Source organism: Schistocerca piceifrons, chromosome X (genome assembly GCF_021461385.2).
Source record: "Schistocerca piceifrons isolate TAMUIC-IGC-003096 chromosome X, iqSchPice1.1, whole genome shotgun sequence".
Taxonomy (NCBI): Eukaryota; Metazoa; Arthropoda; class Insecta; order Orthoptera; family Acrididae; genus Schistocerca; species Schistocerca piceifrons.
This window is the reverse complement of record NC_060149.1, coordinates 249,326,915-249,347,871: the sequence shown is the minus strand read 5'-3', so window position 1 is coordinate 249,347,871 and position 20,957 is coordinate 249,326,915. Positions and strand designations below refer to the sequence as shown.

Genomic DNA, 20,957 nt, shown 5'->3' with positions numbered 1-20,957 from the left:
GAGCCATGGTAATCTGCTTTCTTGTTTTTAATCTCCTCTTCCTGTTTCTTGCGTCTCTTTGTGGATTTCGTGTCCTGTTTTGTCCATTATAGTGTTTGTTGTCCTCCTGTCGTTCTTCTGGTTCTTTCTTTCTCCTGTTATTGTGCCGTACGTCGTTTTTGTTTTCTTCTTTCCCTTGGGTAATTGTTCTACTGGGTACCAAGGACCGATGACCTCGCAGTTTGGTCCCTTCCCCTCCACCCCCCCCCCCCCCTTTTAAACAACCAATCAATCTATGGCTCCTCAACCGATAAAGCGACAGCTAGACACGACGCCGGAGTTTTCGTGGCCCCATATCCCTGTCTGTACCTCCCAGAGTCTCAGTAACTCCTTTTACGCACATCCGCAGTGTAAAAGGTCTTTTGACACGGGGTCACATTAATGTGACTGGACCCTGTATATCTTTATTTATACTTCGTACACAACTGTGCAGAGCATTGCGGGCTGCTTTGATCCAGTATTATGTATTTGGAGCCTTATATAGAGCGAGGAAAAAAAGTCTTGTTTTTATACATCTTTACGCGCCGCTATCTCTCTAAGCTCCTCGTAGGTCCTACGCGTGATATACACTAATTGATGATAAGTATCTGGTCATCTGTTAATGTACATTAATATAGGGTGTGTCCACCCTTCATCTTTATGACGGCTTTTCACTGTTGGCACTACACATGTAGACAGGCAAAGTTCTCTAAGCAATCGCCAAACCCTTCCATTGGATTTCTGCATGGTGCAGCGTGATTCATCACTCAAAGTCACTCGTTTCCAGTATCCACTCTCAATGACATTGCATTTTACCCCACCTCAAGCGTAGCTTAGCGTTGACTACAGAAATGCGTGGCCTACAGGGAGCTGCCAACCATTGTAACCCATTCTTTTTAACTACCTACGCACAGACACTGTGCTATCTGGACTGCTAGGAGCACTTTGAAACTCTCCGAGTGAGTCGTTCTGCTTATTTCATATGATTTATTTTACAACCACCCTCCTTAGTGGTCGACGGTCCCTGTCCGTCAGTAGTCCAGGTCTTTGCATAGCTACAGTTGTTCCTTCGCGTTTCCATGTAACAGTCACCAATAGTTGACTTGGGCTGCTTTGGATGGGTTGAAATGGATTTGTTACTCAGCTGACATTTAATGAGTATTATCCAATTCATAATGATTAACCCCTTACATTCAACTTATATTCTGGTTACATCGCATGACAACCATTGATGTGTTGTACCTTACCGAAGTCTACTGTTATTTGGTGTGTGAATTTTAGTTGGAAAGGAGCTACGTACGCGGTAATAATTAAGCGAAAGTCCCTCTTTTTCGAGCGGTTTTTGACGAATGGTAACTTAGAGGAGCTGTAGAAACCAGACCACAATTAGGAGAAATATTTCCTTTGCAGTGTAGAAAGGTACAATCTTTTTCTATTGGCAAGGGGCTTTTCGTTGCTGTTTGAGTATCCATTTCATCACTTCAATGTCAAACGCGAACGTTGTGCTTGGGATTACCGTTATAACTTTTTCGGCGGTGGAGGTAAGGGTATAAAGCTTGAATATCTGTTGGTTACATCGTATGCCATTACTAACGAATAATCTCTGTGTTTGGCAGTTACGAGTTTTGTAAAGCAATTGTGTTAGCAGCTGCAGTCCATGCGAAGCTGTGGTGGGGCGTAACTGTCATACCAGCGCGCAGCCATTGTAATGCGCGATAACCTGCTATTCGCCAGTGAAGAATGGCAACTTCCTACTGGCATTCCAACGCAGCATTGCCGTGTGCGGTTATTGTTGCGAGTAGAGGGCAATAAAATTGGTAATTGCGAGTGAACGCTCGATATAAAAGCAGCTCTCGATAAATTAACAATGAAAAGAACCTTACATTGTAACAGTAAATGAAAAATCGATTATCTCAAATTTTGCAGAGAAGGATGATAAATGAAATAAAACGTGACTTAATCGCTTCCGCTGCTATTTGAGATCTCATTGCTGGTATTACGGTCGTCTACATGAATCAGCGATGGTTCTATTGCTCTTTGAAAACAGCAGACTCTCTGTGCGTATCTGTTTTCAAGTTTGTACTGCTGACTTCCTCCAAACATTTTGTGGCACACTTCCCAGAGTGAAACAGCACAACTGCAAAATATCACTTATCGTACAATTCTTATTTTCATTTGCTACCTCGGTCTTGACAAAGGTCCAGATAAATTCAGTTGTTTCGCAGTGCGCCACAGGCTACCAAAGAAGTTTATTTTTCTTGTCCACTGAGTGTAATACACTTTCTAAAAGGCGTTCCTGTGATATGAAGTGCGGTCGCACGTGAATGCCGGCTTTAGAAAATTCGTCGTATGGCGTGACATTAGACGGAAGCTGTACGTTATTACTTTCGAACCATTCAGTAATGGGAGCCTTCTTCAATTTCAAAGAGGGATTTTGTAGTACTGGATTTATCATTGTATGCTATGGAACCTGATCTATAACAATCGCAGATCTGTTTAGTAGCTTTTCACGAACATTCCTAAATCACTCTTCGTAGTGTCTGGCATTCATTACAGAGTGATAATCTACACCTACTTTTTCCCAATCAAACGTAAGCCGCATTTTACACGAACCCATCTTCATTCCTAATGTGGCATGTTATAATCCTTTTTCCAGATCCGGACGGTGTATTAAATTCCTTCGTTCCAGCCATTCCACTCTTCAACACTTCCTCTGTTATAATCGTATACGTCCTATGATGCATAAGGCATTTTTTGCTCCTGCCGTCTGAACTTTCGGGAAGATTTGCACCTCACCAACTCTCAGGTGTGGAATGAATAGTCTTGCAAGAACTCGTCTTTTTTTCCTGCTGTTCGGTTTTTTTATCATCATGTATTTTTTTGTTGAAGTTTCAGTATCTGAAGTCCGGTTTTCAAATAGCAAGCCAAAGGGTTGTTTCACACATATCAGGAAAGTCTTCCACTTCAGTATTTACAACGTTTCAGTGCGGCTGCCCGTGATGGAAACTACTTTTTCACATCGAATTTTCCTCCTTATGACTTCCTGTGTAAATTCGCCTAATGTGAGCTTCTGTCGCCTACCAGAACTCTTTATAGGTGATACAAGACATCAAGTTTTTCTAGCATATTCACTAACACCAAGACGCTTAGTTCTATTTGCTGGCTGTGGCGCGGAAGTGATCGTGCCCCGTTCTTTTCTGCCTCAAAGTAAGCACGCGCACTGATCACCACGGACTTCTCACAATTCCGTAAAAGGTGCATGTTTTCAAAGAAGTACAAAGCAACTAATTATATCACAAAGATTGACTCACACGAGTACGCAACAACGAATGGCTGTGTGACTGGAACCCCGATGTAAGCACTAAAACAATGAACAGTGAAATGGAAATAGTGTTCAGAGGTCCGTCAACGCAGCACACACGAGCATGTGGCGCATAACGACGCAAAAGCAAATAAATTAAACGCATGGTGTTAGCTCTTTATGTAGATTGATGTGCACAAGAACATAATAGTCGTGAAAGGTAACAACAGAGCTAGCATTTACAGTTTTTGTCTTATTCATACATACCACAATTTGGGGAATAGCGGCAATCTACATCCGCCATTACTACGACAAAACCATCAATCGGAAAGCAATGGAAATCCGCCTATAAGTAAACAATGATTGTATCTTTAAACTGTGGAAAGTAAACTGTTCATGGAATTAGGATCTGCCTTTCGTGACTCTTCAAAACTGACACTTCCCAAAAAATGCCAGACGAAGCATGCTTCCTCTTAAATATTACCGCGTGTGTCTCCCCCTTTTCAACTAAAATATAATATTCAAAAAGTAGACATGTCGACGATTTAGGCAAGGTTCAGCATATCGATCTTCGTCATGCAATATAACCAGGATAAGAGCTGAAAGTTAGCCCCTAACAGGCTTTTTTTACCCGCGCTGTCTAGGGCGCCACGTCACGGATTGCGCGGCCCCTCCCGCCGGAGGTTCGAGTCCCCCCTCGGGCATGGGTTTGTGTGTTGTTGCTAGCATAAGTTAGTTTAAGTAATGCGTAAGTCTAGGGACCGATGATCTTAGCAGTTTAGTCCTTTAGGAATTCACACACACATGCATTTTTCCTCTTGCATTTTAATATTCTTTTATAAAAACGGAAATGAAATTCAGATAATCTGAAAGCCCGCTAAAACGCTACATTCGAGTCATGTGACGCCTGTGATGTCACTGGCTAGCTCGCTCGCTGCTGCTCGTACTGTCATAATGCTAATTCAGAGTGATGTCTTGTTTTGGAATTTACGTTTCGGAAAATTGGTTACAAATGGTATGTAGTGTCATAGTGTACAAATACATCTATAAAAACTCCTGAAAAGTTGTTTTTGAGAGTGCCAGAGTATGAGAAGATGCGTAAAATGTGATTGCACTGTACCGGCAAATTGCTTCCCCGTCGACACCCAGGTTCAGTAACTTAACTAAAAACTTGTTGCACTGTGAAGTTAACATTAACTTACCTCCGAGATATGCTGCCCCACTGTTACAACAAAGGATAGCTTCAATCAACGAAATTAAACACCTAGTGAAAATTGTCGTTTTACGCAAAGAAACCTCATTTATTCGGTAGCTCAATTGTTGGAGCAATAGACCCTCAAATTTTATAAGATGATGTCTGTAGATCGCTGGTTCGAATCTAACCCGATATAAGATTTTAACTTATTTGTAAAACTACTCGACAGTCCTCTCTTATGAAAACCAAATCACAATTACAAAACTTCACCGCACCGATCAGAAACAGAATTTAATTGTGTTTCCCTTGCTGTTTACACTGAAGCGCCAAAGAAACTGGTATAGGCATGCGTATTCAAATACGGATGTATGTAAACAGGCAGAAGACGGCGCTGCTGTCGGCAACGCCTATGTAAGACAACAAGTGTCTGACGCAGTTGTTAGATCAGTTACTGATGCTACAATGGCAGGTTATCAAGATTTAAGATAGTTTCAACGTGGTGTTATAGTCGGCGCACGAACGATGGGACACAGTATCTCCGAGGCAGCGTTGGAGTGAAGATTTTCCCGTACGACCATTTCACGTGAGAGTGTACCGTGAATATCAGGAATCCGGTAAAACATCATATCTCCGACATTGCTGCGGCCGGAAGAATGTCCTGGAAGAACGGGACCCAAGACGACTGAAGAAAATCGTTCAACGTGGCAGAAGTGCAACCCTTCCGCAAACTGCTGTAGATATCAGTGCTGGGCCATCAACAAGTGTCAGCTTACGAACCATTAAACGAAACATCATCGATACGGGAATTCGGAGCCGAAGACCTTCTCGTGTACCCTTGATGACTGTACGACACACAGCTTTACGCCTCGCCTGAGACCGTCAGCACCGACATTGGACTATTGATGACTGGTACACTATGTGATCAAAAGTATACGGACACCTGACTGAAATGGCGTTCAAGTTCGTGGCGCCCTCCATCGGTAATGCTGGAATTCAGTATGGTATTGGCCCGTCCTTAGCCTTAATGACAGCTTCCACTCTCATATTTATACGTTCAATCAGGTGCTGGAATGTTTCTTGGGGAAATGCAGCCCATTCTTCACGGAATGCTGCACTGAGAAGAGGTATCGATGTCGGTCGGTGAGGCCTGGCACGAATTCGGCGTTCCAAAACATCCCAAAGGTGTGCAATAGGATTCAGGTCAGGACTCTGATCAGGTCAGTCCATTACAGCGACGTTGTTGTTGTGTAACCAGTCCGCCACAGGCCGTGGATTATGAACAAGTACTTGATCGTGTTGAAAGATGTAATCGCCATCCCCGAATTGCTCTTCAACAGTGGGAAGCAAGAAGATGCTTAAAACATCAATGTAGGCCTGTGCTGTGATAGTGCCACGCAAAACAACAATGGGTGCAAGCCCCCTCCATGAAAAACACGACCACGCCATATTACCACCGCCTCCGAATTTTGCTGTTGGCACTACACACGCTGGCAGATGACGTTCACCGGGCTTTCGCCATACCCACACACGGATGTCGGATCGCCATGTTGTGTACCGTGATTCGTCACTCCACACAACGTTTTTCCACTGTTCAATCGTCCAAAGTTTACGCTCCTTACACAAAGCGAGGTGTCGTTTGACATTTACCTGCGTGATGTGTGGCTTATGTGCAGCCGCTCGACCATGAAATCCAAGTTTTCTCACCTCCCGTCTAACTGTCATAGTACTTGCAGTGGATCCTGAAGCAGTTTGGGATTCCTGTGTGATGGTCTGGATGGATGTCTGCCTATTACACATTACGACCCTCTTCAACTGTCGGCCGTCTCTGTCAGTCAATAGACGAGGTCGGCTTTTGAGGTGTACGTGTCCCTCCTCGTTTCCACTTCACTATCACATCGGAAACAGTGGACCTAGGGATGTTTAGGAGTGTGGAAATCTCGCTTACAGACGTATGACACAAGTGACACCCAATCACAGGACCACGTTGGAAGTCCGTGACTTTCGCGGAGCGCCCCATTCTGCTCTCTCACGAAGTCTAATGACTACGGAGGACGCTGATATGGGGTACCTGGCAGTAGGTGGCAGCACAATGCACCTAATATGAAGAACGTATGTTTTTGGGAGGGTGCGGATACTTTTGATCACATAGTGTAACATGTTACCTAGTCGGACGAGTCTAGTTTCAAATTGTATCGAGCGGATGGACGAGTACGGGCACTGAGACAATCCCATGAATCCATGGACCCTGCATGTCAGCAGGGGACTGTTCAAGCTGATGGAGGCTCTGTAATGGTGTGGGGCGTGGGCAGTTGGAGCGATATGGGACTTGTGATACGTCTAGGTACGACTGTGGCAGGTGACACGTACGTAAGCATCCTGTCTGATCATCTGCATCCATTCATCTCCATTGTGCATTCCGGCGGACGTGGGCAATTACAGCAGGACAATGCGACACTCCACACGTCTAGAACTGCTTCAGTGGTTCCAGGAACCCTCTTCTGAGTTTAAACACTTCCGCTGTCCACCAAACACCCCAGACACGAACATTATTGAACGTATCTGGGATGCTTTGCAACGTGCTGTTCAGAAGAGATCTCACCCCCTCGTGCTCTTACGGATTCATGGACACCCCTACAGGATTCATGGTGTCAGTTCCCTCCAGCACTACTTCAGACATTAGTCGAGTACGTGACACGTCGTGTTGCGGCGCTTCTGCGTGCTCGCGGAGGCCCTACACGATATTAGGCAGGTGTTCGTTCCTTTGGCTCTTCAATGTATATGCACTTAGCAGTCACTGTTCACACGAATGACGTTCTAAAAGATTTTTGCTAGTAATGTGACCACACATTTTCTACGTTATTAGAAAAAATGTTTTTATTTCGTACTGTCCAGCTAGGATCCTTATTGTTTAACCTTTTGCAGTTTCATCATCGTACACAATGATGAAGTAAGTCTGTTCAGACGCTACAGTTAGTTTACACTTACAAATATCACAGCCCTACGTTTTTCACCTGCGTGTTTTACACGCTTTGTACCTCTCCGTATGACTTCATCGTCCTATACGTCCTTGTACTGTTGGCGTATGGTGATATTTTCACTACTAGTAATGCTTTCCAAAAAAGTGAATTGTCTGTTCGCAAAGTAAATACATTTATTCCCTGTTGTCCATTTCTCAGATTACGACTAAGGCGAAGCTACGTAGAATACATCCCACGTCGAAACGACTGTTACAATCAGTTCTTGCTAACGCTATTTTCGAATTTCGTGTAAAACTTTTTAAAATATATGACCCTACCTGGATTCAAACGCGTGATCACTTAATCCGCAGTCGGATACGTTATCCGTAGCGCCACCGACCGCCTTGTATATGCAGTGCCTTTGCTTAGTAACTTATACATAGAAAAGCAGCACTAAGTTTTGCCAAGAATAATTGTCTTGTTTGTATTACAGAATGATGGAGGACAACAATCAGTTGTCCTTTCTTTTAAGAATTTATTAAAACAAATCTAGATTTCGGCAGTAAGCAGCCTTCATCAGTGCAGTATTTCAGAATTTTAATACGTGCCCTAATACGTCAGTCCCCTGTTGTTCCGTCTCCCGTCACAGTTCATTGAAGACTACTCTATGTTTGTGCTTTGGGTCGTAGCTCAAAACAGATAGTCGACAATATTATACGGACCCATTTTCAAAAGTTCTACAATTCTTAGTTTTGAGCGAGTTTAATGATGTAGCAGGGAAAAGAAATGTCCGTCGTTTGCACATATTTTCGCTCTAATTTGGTGGAATGCAAATGCTTGAACTTTCGCCAGGTTTCCACCATCAGCGTTCACAAAACTCCTTTCTATTGTTACTTAAAAATTGTAATTGCGTTTTCCACCACTAAACAGGTAAACTGTTCGCAGAAAAGTACGTAAAAACCTAGTAACTTCGGCTAACGCTCCGTAATACACATATAACTTTGTCTTACTCCTAGTCTGTGACGTCACCAGAGCGTCAGCCAATAAGTGTTTTTTCGATCGCGTGACCAGATCTTGTTATTTAATGATTTTTAAGCTTTAATTTCATAAAACTACCAGATATTTTGTGAGAATATTGAACATAAGTGCTATTTACATCTTACATAGGAATATGCAGAATAACAACAATCCGAACCAGATTTTTAACATAGGAAAATAACCTATTCCACATTACATAGGGGTGTCCGGTTTCCAGCGGTTGAAATCGCAGATCTAGTTTCATTTTTCCTTACTGCCTTTATATGCTTGCTACCGTTCGCAAAAGGCTCAGCCATGATTGTCAAGGGCACCCATACGATAGTTTGTTGGGAGGGAGGGGGGGCGAGCAAGACGTGGAGGTATGGAGTATTTTTAATATTTTGTAAGACGAATGGCGACTTGTAAGTAGTCATAAAAATGTCCCGGTTCCGGCCGTGTTAATGTTCCTGAAAGAAAAACACTTACTCCAATACATTATTTACTTTCCCTGAGAGCTTGGAGAGGGGGGGGGGGGGGCGCTTCCACAACGCTCCCTAGCCTCCCGATAAGGACGCCCTTTGTTGTTGTGTAGACGCTCAGAGGTGATGATTTTCCTTTCTGTCTTGCACGACAAAAACTAAGTTCCGTCTGCGGCAGAGAGTAGATTGTATCTTCGTTAATGTATTGGGTTACGACGACGTCAACGGTGCAGCGGATTGTTTTCAACAGACGCACAGTTTCTCTGTTAGAATCAGCTCTTTCATCACGATGGATCACCAACATTCGAAAAAGAAGAAGTTGAAAGCCTTTCGCACCCGTTTCTCCTGTAGCATGTCCACGTCGGTAGCTGCGTGATCTGCATGGCTGGTTGCCAATCGAAGGGGCTTGAGTTCGACTCCCGGCCGCGTCGGGTATTTTCTTTCTCCGGGGTTGGATGTTGTGTTGTGCTCATCATCACCGGCATGTAAGTTGCCTAGATGGCGTCACCTTAAAAGACTATCACCCGACGGCGGCTAACCGCTACTCGAGAGAGAGAGAGAGAGAGAGAGAGAGAGAGAGAGAGAGATACTTTTTATCATTACTGTTCGGATGAAAAGAAACTGTTGGGCTATACAACAAGGAATGAGATGTATACATGACATTTCACTCTGTTTCGATAAGGGAAACTAGTGTCGCACCATCGGTAACCGAAAATTAAAGCGAAAGAATTTGCCGCCATGAAAACAACTAAAAGTGAAATACTGCCTATAGTTGTAAGTCAAGAAATTTGAATCGATGGAATTATGTATTCGGAGACATTCCTTTTTTTCACACCATTATGTACTTTGTCTTGTCCACTGATTTTCAGAAAAATTCTAAAGAAACTTTTACAAAGTATTAAACAGAGAAGCTACATCTCGACGTATGACAGGGAAGGAGATACAAAATGAAAGGACCAAGTTAAGTTTTAAGAATAAAACAGTTATAACTAATATTGATTTATATACACTTCTTCACCTACGCATAGCCGTATTGGTGGTGGGGTAGTTTTGTCTTTATCTGACCAGAAAATCACTCACTCACTCAATTGTGAGTGGATATGTGATACTGCTTTGATCTTGAACCTCCATAGGTCGACATTTTCACGTAGGGCCTACACTAAGTTCTGCGAAAGATGCAAATATATTTGTTTGACTTCTACGGCGTTAATATAAAGTTGTCGGCACTTAGGGCGACTCTGATTAAAGTTAAAACTGAGACTTCTGAAGATAATTACCTTTATCCGTTTTGTCAAGAGATGAGAAGCTGATTCATGTGGCTCGTGTGAATACCATTGCCAGTCTTATGCAATGGACGTCTGTGTATCATAGTTGAGTCAAGTCTTACGTTAGACTGTGGTTCAGTCACACCAAACACTCCACTCATTAGGCACATTCCTTTGTCATAGTAACTATGTCTGCCTTTATCAATGTCCTCTAACATTCGACGATACTTTGAATGTTATTTACCTTCTGAAAAGTTTTCTTTGGCTTATTGGGTTTACTGTTCTGAATCTTAAGCGTATTTTCTCTTTAATGTGTATTAACTTCTGTGGTGATCCTGCAGGCGAACCGATTCTATTCTCCGTATTGAGCCCCGACCAGACAGAGCTGCGGTTGCTCATTGTAGAGCGATTGCAGTTCCATCTTTTTGATCAAACCTTTACGATTTGCTACGGGAGAAGAGCCAGAAACTGTAACAAGGAATTGTAAGAATCATTATGGTTTACTCAAGGAGATGGAACTACAGTCGAGCAACCGCAACTCTGTCAGGCAAGCGCTCGATACGGGGAGACGGGAATCGGCCCGCCAACAGGATCCATGTAGGATCATCGTAGAAGTTAATACACATAAAAAGGAAAATACGGTTAAGATTCAGAAAAGCAAAACCAATAAGCCAGAGAAGACTTTCAGAAGGCTAATAACGTTCGAAGTACCGAACAACGTTAGAGGTCATTGATAAAGGTAGAAATGGCTGTAATGACAAAGGAATGTGTTAAATGTGTGGAGAGTTTGGTGTGATTGAACAATGGTACAGAGGTGTCCATCTTACAAACTCACCAGTTTTTATTTTGTCTAAGATGGATAACATGTTTCAATTTACTGTTTCTGGCTTTTAGTCATTCACGCTATGATCTTAATTCTGAAATGTCGACTTCAAATTTTCGTCAACTGTGTTTGTCCAGGGATGTCCTAAATACTAACGCAAAACCCATATTTTAAATTGTCGGGACTCACCCTTCTTCCGGACTTTGCCCCGAAAAGGGCGGAGCCGTGGCAGCTCGTCGCTGATTGGCTGCCGTTGTAACTTCTACAAGAAGCTTTGCGATTGGCTAGTGGAGAACACCTGCGGCAAGGGCTTGTAGGGGGGCATACAAGCCACCAACTGGCAGTCAGATTTTGACCTGCTGTCGACGGGGATGGTGGTAGTGTTGCTGGGACGGTGGTAGTGTTGCTGGAAAGCGTGAGTCTGAACTTTTTAATTTGACACATCGTATCTACCGAGAGCCTACCATTATTGGCACATTCGCGTAAGTAATCTCATCCTGTTGCGCACATACGCTCTGCCTTGCGTGATCGAAGTGATATATGCTACTTTATTTGCAAGCTGGGATGGTTCAGCTCTTCATATTCATGTACGTTAATGCGCAGCAGAATTTTGAATGAGCGTCTAAGTGGAAGACGTCAAATACGGTATGTGCGTTTTATAATAATGTGTGATGTTTTGAGTCAAGTTCGATGTCTTGGAGTTTATCTGCAGCATTTCTTCTCAATTTGACAAGAGCAATTTCTAAGCCTCATTTTGTGGTTCTGGGCGATTTGCAGTCTGCTGCTAACTTTTAAATTGGTGATGTCTTCCTAGGTGCCGAAATTAAGACCGCGCACATTTATTACCGCATTTCTATATATAATGTAGTGTAAAAGTGGTTCACTTTTCTTGTAATGGATGTGCAGTGACATTTGGTGCATCCTCGCCACATTTTATTTGATTTCCTCTCATATTTTATGGTATGTATGTGACAGTTCCAGTTTGCGGCTGATCTTAAATTCTACATTCACACTTTATTATACACCCTTAGGAGTGTGACTGAATTGGGCACCTCCCAAAGTGTGCGTCTGCCATAGGCTCCACGAGACAGCAAAAGCATTGCACAGGTTCTGGGGGAACACTGATGGTTGGTAGATTTCAGGCAAAGTTTATGTAGGCAGCCAGTGTGATTCGCGACTGCTCAGCTGCCGCCTACAACTGAGATTGGTCAGAGCTGGGTCCAAGGCTCACATATCTCACTCCATGGTATCCCAGATGTACTCAGTAGAACTTAGACCAGATGACTAGTAGGGGGTATTGTATTGTATTAAACTGGGGACCTAGAAACGATAGAGAGGCTTCATACCACTGTAGCCCTCAGTGGTTCACAACCCCACAACATTCCACAGCAGTCTACCCACTCCACCGCTGCCCCACACCGAACCCAGGGTTATTGTGCAGTTCGTCCCCAGTGAAACACCCCCCCCCCCCCCCCCCCTCACCGCTAATGTCTCGTACCAGACCCAGACGAGTGTAACCCCAAATGTTTGCATGGTGGAGTAATTATGGTGTATGTGTACATGGAGACAGTGTTTGCACAGCAATTGCCGACATGGTGTAACTGTGGCAGAATAAGGGGAACCAGCTCGCATTTGCCGAGGTAGATGGAAAACTGCCTTAAAAACCATCCACAGGCTGGCCAGCACACCGGACCTCGACACTAATCTGCTGGGCGGATTCGTGCTGGGAACTGGAATGCCATCCCACTTGGGAAGCAGCACAATTAGACCACGCAGCTAACCGGGCGGGCACTAGCAGGGAGTACTCAAGGACCTGCATTGCCTTGGTGTGTTCTTCAAACCCTTCTGACAATGAAGAGCGATGATCATGTAGTACAGTATTTAACTGGAGGCATAGGCAGCCTACAGCACAAAAAAAAAACAGATTGTTATGTTCAGATAGTATTGTCTGAGTTTGAGAAATGAAGAAATTTCGTCCAATTTGAACGTCTCCCACACAAAATGTCTTCACCACTCAACTGAATGGTGCCCTGTTGGCAGTTGGCATAGTATGGTTTTTGACATACTCAGACTATGCCCTTAACATGTATGATGGACTCACCACTCCAGGCGACCTTAAAATATTCAAAGATGGTGCTCCTGTGCCCTTGTTACAGCGTGAGTAAATTAACTTTGTGATTGACAGACTGCATTGGTGGGGATCAGTGTTGCCAGTGTACAGCCAACTGCACTTGACAGGCTTCTGCATCTGTCTACAAAACAGGCAATCCAGCAAGTTTGTGGTGCTTAAGAAAGAAGTATAATTTGCCCAAATTTTAAGTACTCAATGAATTACTACACTATGACACATCGATCTACTCCCACAATAAGTGTGAGTTGACAGTGACTCCTCTCATGAACATGGTGTTGCACATGGCGGTTGACTCAAGTGGCAACAACATTTTCCTCCAAATCAAGATACTCGTGGCACACCATTGACTTCGTAGCGTGTGTAAATCCGAGTGTCTGCACCACAATAGAGTGAGTGTTTTTTGTGTCAGGCGTCTGTGGTATGATCATGATCATATGTGGCGATGTCGCATATCTTGTGCGTTGTGAGAGGGTGTGGATTGGACAGCAATTATCATCGCCATTTGGGTCAGTCACTTGGTTAATACCTTGAATAATCTTGCTAATATCCTGAAAGAAGAGAAGTTCAGTCTTTTTGCCTAAGTGAAGCGGTAACCACTACTGGCTCTGCTATACACTTCTTGGATACAGAAAAGTAAGTATTCATCATCCTGCCACGAAGTTCAAGTACTTCGTATTATTCATCTTACCCTGCAAGAATGGCAGTAAGCATCTAGTAAGTTAATTTAGCTTTTGTTGCTATCAAGTACTCAGTTTTATTTAGCCCTTATGTTTATAATATGTATAAAGAGAAACAAGGACAAAATTTACTTAATTACTGGAAGTAATCTTGCTAATTGTTACACAGTAATGTTTCATCTTCTAGGCTCTGTCACACTTGCATTTTTATTCTTTGATACTTTGTCCTCTATGCCTTATCACAACTTTACGATTAGTGAATGTGCTTCTGTCTCTTAATAATGTTATGAGTTTTATTGAAAATGATATTATAACTTGCCCATAAGATATTCAAAATTATAGGTCCACGATTGTCCACCCGATTTCTCCACAGTTTTATTTTTGCTTTACAGGAATAGAAGCCACGTGATGGTATATATCAAAAATCAGAATTAAATACATGAATTGGAAGCTGATATGTGGGCCTCGAGTCGTACATTCTTGCATATACAACTCCTGAGACTGGAATAGAATGCGTTAGGTAATGATTGTAATCCATTAAATTTTTTGAAAAAGCTAATGTTATATATTTATTTCACTATTATTATGATATTATACTGCAACACATGGTGTCTTGAATGTAACATTGTGTTCTAGGCCAACGGCTGCAGGGCTTGGAGGTGCGAACCACGGTGGCCAAGCATGTGGCTCCGCAGTGAGCAGCGTGAACGAAGGGCTGTTGCTGTGTCCACACGTGGTGGTCGCATCACACGACGACGCACAAATCTGCTCAAAGAGGTATGTGTGCAAAAGATTTTGATAATAAGGAAGTAGTTGTTTCATCTTCTAGGCTCTGTCACACTTGCATTTTTATTCTTTGATATTGTCCTCTATGCCTTTTCACAACTTTACGATTAGTGAATGTGCTGCTGTCTCTTAATAATGTTATGAGTTTTATTGAAAATGATATTATAACTTGCTATAAGATATTCAAAGTTATAGGTCCACATTAGCTGTTCGACATTGACCCTGTGATCATACAGAGAAACGATAAACTGTACAGGTCCCGAGTTCGAGTCTCGGTCGGGCACACAGTTTTAATCTGCCAGGAAGTTTCATTTCTTGTTTTGTTTGTACGGCTACTGATTCTACCAACCCATGTTTTCTTTTATTGACTCTCATAATTGTGTTGCCAGTATCAGCTTATTTGTTTATTTTTTGATGTAGTTATAACCTGTACATAAAAACATTACCAAAACCAGTGTGATATGTTGTACAAGTACATTTACTTGCTCCACCTCTAATTGTGTTATTGAGTGAAGTGACACAGTGGTTAAGACACTGAACTCACATTTGGGAGGAGCAGTCTTCAAATCCCTGTCTGACCGCATGGATTTAGATTTTCTACGATTTCCCCGGGTCACGTTGGGTGACTAGCTGCAAGATTTCTTGAAAAGGGCATGCCAGATTTCGTGTTCCATCCTTGTCCCATTCGAGTTTGTGCTCCATTTCTAATATTCATTGTTGGTAGAACTTTGAATCCTATCCTCCTTTCTAAACACATTGTAATTGATTGATTATTAGTGTGCTAGATACGCAAGGCATACTTTTTGACAAAAGTCATTATTGGTGCAGCAAAGTTGTGGTCAGGAGCAGGTTCTGGTTAAAACCTCTTAGAAGGAGCAACAACTTCCCATACAAAATACCTTCCAACTTAAGTCTGCATATGACACATGGAACTAAAAGTGGCCTAGCCATGACCTGGAATGCTGCCACAAAGTTTTCTACTAAATTGTCAAGCAGCATGTAGGTATCAGTATCGCCTGGTAGTGCAATTGGTGTCAGACCTGGCTGATCCACTGATTGTGTGCTTTCATCTATCTTTGACATGGTCTCATGTGTTACACGAGATGTGGAATAGGTTCCACCTCATTGGGATCTACACATGTTTTCTGGGAATTTCCATTTGTCACTGTGACCTGTGGAATGGGCAGAGATTGTACTTTCAGTAATGAGAAGTCGAAGGTGAGGATGGAGGTAAGGGCCTATAACTGGTAGGAGGGCAGGAAGAAAGTTATGTGACTGTTTGAGCCTTGAGTTGATATTATGAGAGGTGTATGCTCTGCTTGGTGTTGTGGTCTGAGTTTATTCCAGTGGGAGACCTGATGGTTTTGACCAGTTAGATCTGCAAACATCTGATGCCCTGTGTTGCTGATGACAACATCTGCATACTTTCTTAGGTGTGACCAAATGTGCTCTGCTGAGCTGTGGCTGTTAAAGAGGTAGACCTTCAAATAATAAGGAAGCTTGTTAAAGCGTCTGTGGATGATATCAAGAATTCAGTCTCTTATGTCAGAGTTGTAAACCTCCTATGCAGCTGCTCCACATCTGAATTGGATGCCAGATGAAAGACATAGCTGGTCGGCTTTGAGATACAGTTATGCTATCTGAACTGTTCAACCTCAGATGACATTGATGACACAATTTGCAGGCCCTATTAGACACTACTATGTATGGAACTCCCTCTATATTGGATAGGGCCAGGATAATAGTGTGCGCTACAGTTAACGGTCTGTTAGGATAAGAGAAATGATATCTGCACTCTACAACCTCACCACTTTAACCCATTCTGTATGTGGGAGTTCTCATGATAAGCTTGTACCTGGCTATAATTTTCGTCTGCTGAAATTGCACCATATTATTTACATTTCACAGAAAGTGGAACCCAGTCATTACCACATTTTAATACAACATGGTCTGTTGTATTCTTGGTAAGTTACTAGTTCCTGTTGTAACTACTGAAGCAGATGATGTGAACTGTTCTTTGAATATTTCCAAAATCTAGTGGAATAAGCTGAAATAGTGTCAACAGTTGCCATGTTGTCTTGCATACAGTTAAATGCTAATCATTCAGTTTTATTATGAAATTTAAATTAATTTACCATAAAGTGCTACATTTCTCAATGTAATCAGTTTTGCACTGTGTACTTGCAAATAAATTTAAGAGAGGTATTGATAGATTCACTGATTTTATATGAAGCATTATTTGTTTGCATGTAATTGAAATGTGTTGTTCTTGTGGTCTTCAGTTCAAACATTGGTTTGATCCAGCTCTCCATGCTATTCTATTGTTTGCTAGCCTTTTCATCTCTGAGCAACTACTGCAATCTATGTCCTTCTGAATCTGCTTACTGTGTTCATCTCTAGGTCTCCCTCTATGATTTTTATTCCCCACACTTCCCTTGATTACTAAATTGGTGATGCCTTGATGTCTCAGAATGTGTCCTACCAACTGATCCCTTCTTCTAGTCACGTTGTGCCACAAATTTCTTTTCTCTCCACTACTATTCAGTACCTCCTCATTAGCTACATGACCTACTCACCTAATCTTCAGCATTCTTCTGTAGCTCACATTTTAAAAGCTTGTATTCTCTTCTTGTCTAAACTGTTTATCGTCCATGTTTCACTTCCATACATGGCTGTTTTCCGTACAAATACTTTCAGAAAGGAATTCCTGACACTTAAACTGATACTTGATGTTAACAAATTTCTCTTCTTCAGAAACGCTTTTCTTGCCATTGCCAGTATACATTTTATATCCTCTTTACTTCAGCCATCATCGGTTATTTTGCTGCCCAAATACTAAAATTCAACTACTACTTTAAGTGTCTCATTTCCTAACCTAATTCCCTCAGCATTGCCTGATTTAATTTGACTGCATTCCATTAGCCTCATTTTGTTTTTGTTGATGTTAATCTTATATACTTCTTCCAACACACTGTCAATTCTGTTCAGTATATTAAAATCATAATATTGATGCCACTCATTAAGTTTTAACTGTGTAGTAATTATTATTACGAAATCTGGAGACACACCCATGGGTATGTGCATTGACACAGGCTTTTATCCACTGTGTGTATCCTTATCTGTGAACTCTAGCCATAGCCATTGGTCTTATGGGAAGTTTGAGACAAAATCCACAACCAACAGGCACATGGCATCTCTTCTGCAGTCCAGTATAATTTATGTGGAGCTACTCGCAAGGGTGCTTCAGTTTAATCCATTGTGATAAATATGGTACTGGGACTGTGCAATTTCAGTTGCATGTGTTTGCAGTCCCAGTCCACCCTCAATTTCAGCACAGATGCCTTGCTAATATGAATGTTGTTGCATCAAAGCATTCATCCTAGTCATTTCCTAGTGTGAGTAGTGCAGCAACTGGAGGATCATGTCTGGAGCATTCTGCTTCTGAGGCCAACAACAATAACCTGTCTTGAGATTTAATTGGTGTCCCAAAGAAAAATAAGTTCTCTTTGTTGTTCCATATTATCCCAGTTAATGAAGACAAAAAAAAAAAGGTTGAACAGGGAGGCAAAAATTGTGTAGTTGCATATTTTTGTGTGGTGACAGGAGGGAGTATCATGAACCAGTGGGGGGGGAGGGATGGGATTGGACTGGAGCATCATTTAAATGTCACTGTTTGATATTTTTCTTGAATAATTACAAAACAGTAGCTCCTAGTGAATATGCTTTCCAGTGAAAATTAAACTGCACTAAATTTACTACAAAAAAGTCCTATTAATTTTCCCTCGAGGACAAATACATTTCACATTACAGGGGATGGAAGATGGCAGATTATTAAAAATAGTGTTTTAATAGTATAAAATTACTGCTTACTGTTGGATGAAGTGGGTAAAAGAACAAATATTAAATGTGTGTGCCATGTGTATGTGCAGTAGAGCTATAATAAGGGATATATTATGTTCTGGGGGTGTAATAAGGTGGTGGGGGTGGATGGTAGCAGTGGAAGGGGAGGTAGGTCACCAGATTGTTGTCATTCAACCCCCCCCCCCCCCCCTCCTAAGGTTTGCAAACTGAAGTATGAGCAGATGATTTCCCACTATACCTGCCCCACTATATCGTAAGAAGCAACTACATGGTGCTTCATGACGTTATACTGACCCTCTGGAGCACACTTTATGAAGCATTGGTGATATAGTGTGCAGACATGTCTGGGGGGGGGGGGGGTATTTTCCACAAAGTGCTTTAGCACTACATGAAATACAGGTATGAATTACTAATAATACTAACACAAGAAATGCATATGGACATAACCTGAATAAATCTTTGCCAGAGTCATCTGGTGTGGCAGCTGTAGCATTTTTCCAGGAAAAGAAACTCCTCCCCCCCCCCCCCCCCCCCCCAAAGCATGCTTCTTGATTTTCATTTTTCAGGGAAACTGTAGAGTCCTAGCATTTCATATCCACTCCTCTTATGTGAGTATAAAAAATAATGTCAATCAACCCATCATTATATAATGGAATTACTTTCATTTTATTAAATGAGTACTTATTTGTGGCTGCAGTTTGCAGTTGTCATGTGAGTTGCTATGTAAGAATGTTGAACAGCTGGATATTTCAATTATCTACCACAGTGAGGAGTCTGTTCGAAGTGTAACATGCTGTCAATATGTATTCTACAATGTCAATCTTATTGACTCCACTATCACTGGCTGGAATACTTTTCACAGCATGAAGGATATCACATGGACCCAAGGCTCAGTTCTCTCAACATCTGATGAGGCCCACAGGCTTCACCTAGGTGTTATGGAACTTCATATATATCAGCATAAGTCAAGCAGTGCATTACTGCAGATTACTGTTGTAGACTTGAATGTGATTAGTCGTTCTGTCAAGCATATTCACACCCACCTTGGAAGATAAAAGGCGAATATGTGGTAAGTGGTTCTGCTAAGTGCAGTCCACTCTTCAACTGCCAGAAATTCATGAATGGAAGCGATTTAAGCAGTCTACCGATAATACAGTTAATAGTGAGAAAAGTGCAGTAATTTTTTGTCATTCATTAAGTCACTGCCAAATGACCACAACACAATAACACAACTTTAGAATATGCTGTCAACCATAGAGAGCAGCAAGGTTCCACATTTACCAATCCAGTCCCTTTCCCACAACACTACATAGGTTCCTGACAACATCAACTTAGAAATAATGCACTTCTCAGCCACTGTTTATAGAAATGTACTTTACATATAAGATCACTAAACAACTCCAGATAAGCACTCACTTCATAAACTGAAAATAGTCACACTACATAAATGTGAGCTCAGTGAAGCTCTGTTGTCTGCTCACTTAAGAGAACTGGACAGAAAATGCTGTTGATGTATCTGTCTGTAAACTGAAAAGTAAGCAGTGCTCATGGTAAGGAAAATTGCCTTCCCCAAAAGAATGCTACAGCTACTGTACAGGATGACTCTAGCAATTTAGAACAGTGTTCAGAGATTTACTTAGATTCTATCCATAAGAAAGTAGACTAATGTAGTTAATTACAAACAGCTTCATACAAATAAGTGATCTGCCTGCTCATCACTTTGCAGTCATATTTAATAGCCATGTGAACATCTGGCATTGTCCATCAAAACTGTTTGTGCTGCTCATATTGATGTTGTCTTCCAGTGGGGTATGAGAGATTTCATTTGAAAGGGAAAAAGTCTGCTTTTTTTGTGCAGTGCTCCATCAGTCACATCTTAGGTTTATCACCATGTAGAATGAGCTACTATTAACATTTTTTCATTCCATTGTTTGATGTTTTCTCTTATGTCCAGTTTAAACTTCTTTTATGTTCTTCTTATATCTTGTGCATCTACTTATCTACAGCTCATGTTCTCACAGCCATCAAGGACATAACATCACAGAGATGGGTGTTGCTTCTGCATTTGAGGGTAGCAGATCGTAAAATTCTCATCCATAAGTTACGATTTAGATTTTCTGTTGTTTCTTTACTTAATTTAGATGAACACTGATATAGTTCCTAAAGTGAAGCCATTCCAGTTGGATTATTTTCCAGTTGCTTGTCCAGATAACCTGGTGCTCCAGATCTATATATAATCACCTCTGTTACTAAGAAATGGGGATCTGATTCCTGTCTACTCATTCTGATTCAGAGTTTCTGTGATTTCCTCAATTCAGTTGAGGTAATTGCCACAATGGTTCCTTTGAAAAGGACATGACCAATTCTCTTGGCCATTCATGTCTCTACCTGTTATGCCCTCGTTATTGATGGAATATTAAACCCTAACCTTACTTTCTTTTTTGTAA

General features: G+C 41.8%; 1 protein-coding gene across 4 annotated transcripts in view; it reads left to right on the top strand.

The window, feature by feature from the left end:
• Nucleotides 1-20,957, top strand: part of LOC124721983 — a 284,634-nt gene that overhangs the window by 229,239 nt on the left and 34,438 nt on the right. For 3 of the 4 annotated variants that reach the window (XM_047247150.1, XM_047247151.1, XM_047247152.1), the window contains 2 exons: nucleotides 14,256-14,383; nucleotides 14,500-14,640. In XM_047247150.1, coding sequence (XP_047103106.1) covers nucleotides 14,545-14,640 — 96 coding nt within the window. In that variant the 5' untranslated portion in view covers nucleotides 14,256-14,383; nucleotides 14,500-14,544. The remainder of the gene's footprint in view (nucleotides 1-14,255; nucleotides 14,384-14,499; nucleotides 14,641-20,957) is intronic. The other variant, XM_047247153.1, reaches the window with a different exon arrangement.